Source organism: Lutzomyia longipalpis, chromosome 4 (assembly GCF_024334085.1).
Source record: "Lutzomyia longipalpis isolate SR_M1_2022 chromosome 4, ASM2433408v1".
NCBI lineage: Eukaryota > Metazoa > Arthropoda > Insecta > Diptera > Psychodidae > Lutzomyia > Lutzomyia longipalpis.
Window position 1 is genome coordinate 11,968,210 of NC_074710.1, and position 7,648 is coordinate 11,975,857.

A 7,648-nucleotide genomic window follows, 5' to 3' on the forward strand; every position below is an offset into this window, starting at 1 on the left:
TAATATTTGTAGGTTTTACTCAAGATCCTTAAACCTTAAATCGTTCCAAAGCTCAGATTTGAAAATATTTAATTTTGAATAGTTTTATTTATATTGAGCTACAATCAGTCCAAGTGTTTCAAAATTTCAAGTCGGGATTCTTTGCTAAAGTTTCTAATTTGAGCTTGAAGTATGCACCAAAAATTATTTTTAGTTCATTCGGTCCAGTGGATTCCTTACGGTCCTTAAAGGATTAAGAATTTTTTACTTGACCAACTTCTAGTTGTGAAAATGATGCGCAATTATATGTAAGTTTTCAAGATTTAGAAGAAAGTTGCTAGAGGCATCCGGTGTTCGTCAGAGGAAAATTCCCGCTCACCCAAGGAAAAGCAGCAAAGAGCAGCACAAAGAATATCCGCCAAACACAAAAGTACAAACAAAGAGTGAAAAAGAAAAATTGAAAATTAAAAAGGAAAAATCTGCTGGAAATCCTAATGAGTGTGTGGAACATAGAGAGAGGAGGACAATCCCCAAGTAACAACAAGCAAAACCACTGAAGAAGAGCCACTATTGGGCTAGAAAGCTTTGGCATAAATTGCTGCTTTTCCTTGGGTGAGCGGGAATTTTCCTCTGACGAACACCGGAAGCCTCTAGCAACATAATCAACACGTCAGAAAAAGAAAGAAAATTTAGAAGAAAATTCAGGAGAAAAGTTAATTATATAGATGCCTATATTGTTTTATGATTTTGATAACGTACTTTCATACCAGGCGTCTCCACCGTGATTTCCGCGTCTTTTTGATAAGGCAATATGATTGAAGAAGAGCATAAAAGAATTGAGAGAGATAAGATAAACAATCATTACAAATAATTATAGTCGTTTCTAACAAGAGACCTTAGTCGAGATTTTGTGTTTCACATTTATCGAGATTATTACACATAATACAGACTTTTTCATTTCAATTTTCCAATAATTTTACAAAATCAAATTCAGAGAGAACACATAATCTGTGACCCACGTCTTCGTCTACGAGCATCATTTTGGTCAGATAAAAAAGAAGTTTATCATAGCACTCAATCTGCTGCCCTGGGATTGAAGTGAAACACAACTTTTCACAGGGATTTTCCTTTTCCTCTCTACTAGAGGATATGTTTTTTTCGTCAACAGTATGTGTGTGTTTTTTTTTGCGATACCCATCCACCCCACCCCTTCCCGAGTAGAGTGACCTCCTGTGCTGGGGACTTTTGTGATTTTTCTGGTGTCATCATCATTAAACAAAGAACCAACCGAAAACGATTCCATCACGAGTGGAGGGACCAAGCGGCGGGAAAAAACTTCCTACATCCAAACATCAAAAACAATTTAACACAGAAAACATTCTGGACACTACGGGGTGGAATTCTCTACGGGGATGGGTAGCCATACTTGGGAGGGCAGACAGAGAGTGCAAAAAAAAAACTTCCACACATCACTCGAGGACCTCTTCACAGGACATTTGATGGCGTTCTCGTTTTGGCTGTTAGAATTGCAAATCAAAAAAGCCCCCGAATCAAACGCACACGCATTTTGAACGAAATATCCCCATATATACGATTCCAATTCACCCTTATCGTGCTCACCAGGGGGTGGTGACAGAGAGGGTGGGTGCCTCTCTTATGGAGAATGTGGCCAAATCGGGACTTGACGGTGTATCACGATCTTTGGTGAAATTTCAACGCATAAAATGGCATTTCATTCGCACCTCGTAAAAAGAGGAAAACCTCCAAAACACTTTTGGCTGCTTTATGGTTTATCTTATTGCGATTACTATAGAGCTTTAATGTCAATTTTCTGCACAATTTATTTCTTCTTTTCTTTTGTGCTTTAGCTGAAAGTGCTGAATTACTGAATTTATTCGTTAATTGAAATTCAAAAGTTAACGGAATGTTTTGTATTAAATTTTTAATCAGCGCCATCAGCGCTTAATTTTAATTTAAGGTTTAATTTTCATTCCAAAGTTGCTATCTCTTCATCGCCAAGGTTCAATGGAGACGCCTGGTGACGACCCGGCGTCTCAATTTATATTAATTTCCTCATTAACCCATATACATACATATTAACCATACAGGTTTTTTTTTCCAAAAATGTCTCATTTGAGCTCAAAAGAACTCCCAAAAATTATTTTTAGTTCAATCAGCTCGCTAGATTGATCGCGGACCTTAAAGGGTTAAACAATATAAATCCATAACTTTCTTCTTTAGAGAGTTTTTTGTAAAAATATTCAAACAGCATAGAGAATTTTATTTAAAGATATTTTTTTTTAAATGATACAGACACGAAGGGCAGAAGATCCTCAATTAGGCTTGTCGAAGAAAAGGGCAATGTTTTGTAAAGTTCCATCATAATTTAATACAAATTGTTTTGACATCTCAACTGCGAATGTTTGGGCATGGAGAGAAGTGTTTTGTGTGAGCGACAGTAGCTCAAGTATAGAGACTTTATTGATGGGGGTGAAAAGTGGCTCGTTTTTATCCCTTACGGGCCACACTCCGTACATGAGGGAAAGAGGATTCCCACTCGTGGACTTTTTATCTCCTTTGCCCATCACCAATGGAGCCATTTCTTTAGCCCATTTTTGTTTAGTTTTGTTGGATTCTCTGAGGCAGAAAACTGTCAATTTGCGTCAATATAATTTTAATGCGAGAACTAGGAGAATTTTTTTAGGGTTGCTTCAGCAATTTTTCAGTGAAGGTACAAAGTATACAAAAAAAAACTCTTTGAAAAAGAAGGGGGTGAGGGTAGGTAATTTTGTGATTAAGAAACCCCATTTTTTTTTCTTCCTTGGTGGTCTAGAATTCCTTTCAAACTATGTAAGGTATGTATGCTCTTTATTTCTTTGGTATGTAAGTAAGAAAAAAAAGTCATGTTAACCTCTATCAAATTGCAATTAAAACCAAATTAACCCTTGTTTCGTGTTTGTTTGTGTGCCATACACAATTTTGTGTACCTCAATCACCCTCGCAGCTGAAGGGGTAGTAAAACATGAAACACTCTCTCTCTAAGTTCACTCCAGCAACGAGAACCCTTTTCTCAAGTGGAAACACAAACATATGAAGGGTAAACAGGAGCTCTCGCCGGTCGACCCCTTTGCGGAATAACAAGAAGGGTTCATTCCCAGCATAAAATGTGGATTGATGTAGCAAATGATGGCAGCGCAGTGGGTGTCGCTTTTTGTGCACCCAAAAAGAGGTTTCCATAGCAATGAAGGGGTTTAAATGGCTTACACGTTCCCGTTCTTTCTTTTCCTTGCTTCAGAGCATAAAACATTAATCATAAAAAAAACATATATCTTATAAAGTGAATTGTTATTTGTTCTAATAATTATCTTAACATTTCTTTTACATTTAATTAAAAAAATGTTTATTATCCTATTTTCGCGATCTTTTTTGCGACAGGCATTTAAATTTAAGAAAAATAATTAAATAACTTTTTAAACTATGTATAAAAACATGTTCTAGCTGTGTTTAATTCAGACACAGTTTTTGTGTACCGAGGAAAATCGAAAGTCGTCAGATCGGGCTCAAACTAGGTATGAGCACGAATTAGGATTCCCACATTCCAAAAAACGTATGCGCCAAAAAAAATTTTCCGGCCGGCCCTCCGGATTATAAACTTAAATTGCAATGGAACGGTAATAGATAGAGACTTGTGGTAAACAACAAAGTTTAAATATCGACCTGAAGAAATCCGATTATAACGTCAAATCCACCCACCACCTCCGACCACTATTTTGAATAACCCCCAAATTTTGTTTTCGCTATATCTCAGCCCTTGTAAAAGCTAGAAATCTGAAAGAGCGTTATTCACGAGACATATAGTAAGTCCCCCGAATGTAACCAAAATTGGTTTTTAAATTATTGTAGGGGATCATTAAAGGTTCAAAATAAGCGTGGTCATTTCCCGGAAAAGCGCTGGGAAATATACGAATTTTCCGGTTTTTGGTGTAACCTATATTGATTTATTTTTCAATTTCTAGCAATTGTAGAATATTGCGATTGGTGTCAAATTAAAGCTATATCAATGCTTAATATTATATATTAAAACCATTTTCCAAAATGCACTAGAAGGTGAAAATTCGGAAAGATTTTCCGAACACGCATTTTTCTTTCACCTCCCATTTCCACAATATTGCATGGGACCACCTGGAACATCCCTTATTTTGTAGCATTTTTAATTATCTTTCATTTGGTATAACACTTGCAGGGGAAATCCGCTGGGAAAACTCGCTATAAGATGATTTTCCAAAGTTAAGCACGTTTTCGCATTGGAGAAAAAGAGATGGACAATTTTTTTCTAGGGGAATTCTTAGAACATTCTGGAAACATCAAAGAGGAGAAATCGTTTATCTCTTTTCTTCCAACGCGAAAATGTGCTTAACTTTGGAAAATCATTCTGTAGCGAGTTTTCCCAGTGGATTTCCTCACCAAGTGCTATACCAAATGAAAGGGGATTAAAAAAGCTACAAAATAAGGGATGTTCCAGGTGGTCCCATGCAATATTGTGGAAATGGGAGGCGAAAGAAAAATGCGTGTTCGGAAAATCTTTCCGAATTTTCACCTTCTAGTGCATTTTGGAAAATAGTTTTAATATATAATATTAAGCATTGATATAGCTTTAATTTGACACCAATCGCAATATTCTACAATTGCTAGAAATTGAGAAATAAATCAATATAGGTTACACCAAAAACCGGAAAATTCGTAGGTTTCCCAGCGCTTTTCCGGGAAATGACCACGCTTATTTTGAACCTTTAATGATCCCCTACAATAATTTAAAAACCAATTTTGGTTACATTCGGGGGACTTACTATATGTCTCGTGAATAACGCTCTTTTGATATGTTGTAGGGGCCATCAAGACATTTCCAAGGATACCTCATTTTCGATAATCGGTCAAGCAGTTTAGTCAATATGACCGCTACAATTTTTCATCGAAAATCGACCATAACTCGATAACGGCTTCACCGATTTTAATCAACTCAGGCAAAAAGAAAGCTCTTAATAAACCCTACAATTCTCTAGAACATCGGAAATTTCAAAAATGACCGCTTGGGGTCCAAAAATCAAAAACAAAGTTTTCGAATAGTTTCATTCTAGAACATTGCAACTTCAAGAAATGACAGCAAGAGTCGATAGTCAAAATCAAAAATTTCGAAAATTTCGAACTTGAATATTTCGAAAATGTCACTATCGATTTACTTCAATTTTTGATATTTTATTGTTGAGCTTAGTACCTTTCCAACAATAGCTTAAAATCGAAAATCTATAGAGTCGTTCTCGAGATATGGCGTTCTAAAGATTTCTTAGTATACGATTTTTCTACTTTTCCCAACTTTTCGAGTATTTGAATTACGCTCTGGTTTGCGTCACAAAATTGGTACTCTGAAAGAGACACAGCTCTCGTAAGCTTAGTCAGCTTACAAGAACATTTCTAATTACAGCACACGTGATTGAAATAAATACTGAATATTAAAAAGAAATGAACGTTTTTCTAGCATTTAATGATACCATTTGGTAATACATGTGTTTTTAAATTGAACCTAGAAGAGGTTTTGCTATATCTTTTTTCCTCAGAAACGTCGCAAAAAGTCTCTGATCTTCAACTATACTTCCTTTAGTAAGAGCACTTACTAAGCTTCCTATACAAATACTACAAAGAAGCCCTATAATGCAATGCCATTGGAAGTTTATCCGGAAAATCCAGTAAATGTCGGAGTTTAGTTGAGTAGAATTAGTTAGTTGAAGAGGGTCACTTAATTGAGTAGAGCTGTTTAGTTTATCGAAGTTTAGCGTCAAGAAGTTCGTTCCGTTGATCTGAAAATCACATCCATCTGTCCGTAGAGGAAGTAGTGGATCGGGTTTTTTGTTAAGGCCACCGATTATTAAAGTTCCTACAACAAGCATTGATACCACAACTCCACATTTAGCTCCCTGCAAAGAAATCTTCTTGATGAAACTTGCCCAATTTGCTTTTTCATCGCTTTATGTTCTTACCTGACTGTTGATATTCGGAAAAAGTATTCCACTTGCAAAGAGTCCAAGAACACCAACTGTTGATAGAGTGAAGCATTGGAAGGTAATGGCGAAGATTGTGCCCATTTGTTGTATTAGGAAAACCATTACGATTCCTACAATTCCAAGACCAGCCACAGTTATCTTCACAACCTTATCAAAATCCGTCTTTTTGAAAGTATTCTTAAGGAAATCATTGTAGATCGTTCCACTTATTGTATTCAGAAGTGTTGAGGCTGTAGACAAACCAGCTGCAAAAATCCCAGCAATAAAAATCCCACTAAATCCGGAAAAGAGTGATGCTTTCTCCTGTATGTAGTGGGGGAAAATCTGATCGATCTTCCTTACAGCGCCTGATGTTAAGGGATCACAGTCTTCGTACGAAGTGTAGATAATTGCTCCAATGATGAATTGAAGAAGAAGAATAGTCTTGCATAGAATACTCTGACACCATAAGGCAATTTTGGCTTCTTTAATGCTTGGCAGAGATATAAACCGTTGAACACTACTCTGACTTACGCCGAAATAATAAAGTAGGACGAAGACATTGCTGAACAGGTATGCCCAAATTGTTCCTCTTGCTTCAAAGTCCAGATCAGACCTAGAAGATTACATCGGGGTTATTTTTATGTAGGAAACAGTCTTACCTCATCTGAGCTTACTTGACAATAGTCAGCCTCTTCCCACGTTCAAGGGCATCCCAAACACTCCCGAACCCACCTACACTCCTCAATCCAACAATTAGGATCACAATGGCTGATACTAATATGATGCAGAATTGGAACATATCCGTAATGATAACTGCCCTGATCCCACCTACTGCCGTATACCAAATACATAGCAAACCCATGGCGATTGAAATAACATAGAGATTAATCCCAGTTAATTCTTGAAAAGCTAGAGCAGGCACGTAGATTGTAAGGGGAAGAATGAAGCACCCAGTTAAGACGTAAAGACTACTAGCGAGATACTTGACACTCTTGTCAAAACGCATTTCAAGGTATGTGAAGGTGGATGTAAGTTGTAGTTCGTAGAATACGGGTAAGAAGACAAAATGCATTATAATCACCCACGTTACAGAATTCACAAGTATCATCCAGTTGTGAATGCCATATGCGTAGACTTCCATACTCTGACCAATTGTTGCGGAACCCGATATAGCTGTAGCTGCTAAGGAAAATGACACAGGGATGACTTTGAGATTTTTCCCGCCGAAAAGGTATTCCTCAATTGAACGACGCTTCTGTGTATTGAATGCATAGTATAAGGCAGTTGCGATTGTTATAACAAACACACTGATGAAGAAAATGTAATCAAGAAAGGTAAAGTGAACGGATTCCATGATTTACTGATCCTACTACCAACTATTCAGCCTGACTTGTAGTCTTCAACTGAAGTAATTTTGAATAAAGGATTTAGTGAATTAATTAAAATTATATCACTAAAGTTTTATGTTTATGGATAAAAAGAGACCATTTATGGGTTTGGCTATAAAAATGAAAACCATATCAATGATTAAAAGAAATTTAGACTGACCAGACTAATTGTAAACAAACTAAATATAAATTGTTGGACTGTATTTTATTTTTCATAAAATTTCCAAGAGTCCTCTTTCATAC

General features: G+C 36.5%; 1 protein-coding gene across 1 annotated transcript; it reads right to left on the reverse strand.

Annotated features, from left to right (window-relative positions):
- Positions 1-5,999: 5,999 nt before the first annotated feature.
- LOC129794511 (sodium-coupled monocarboxylate transporter 2-like) lies at positions 6,000-7,371 on the reverse strand. The gene is made up of 2 exons (XM_055835264.1): positions 6,692-7,371; positions 6,000-6,630 (listed from the first exon to the last, which is right to left on the reverse strand). Exons 1-2 carry the CDS (start codon positions 7,369-7,371, stop codon positions 6,000-6,002), a joined length of 1,311 nt encoding a protein of 436 aa, XP_055691239.1.
- Positions 7,372-7,648: the final 277 nt, after the last annotated feature.

Bases quoted from the DNA above. Each gene is read 5' to 3' on its own strand.
- LOC129794511 (XM_055835264.1), bottom strand. From the start codon at position 7,371: ATGGAATCCGTTCACTTTACCTTTCTTGATTACATTTTCTTCATCAGT. The intron at 6,631-6,691 runs GTAAGCTCAGAT...GTAATCTTCTAG, and splicing joins AAGAGGCTGACTATTGTCAA to GTCTGATCTGGACTTTGAAG.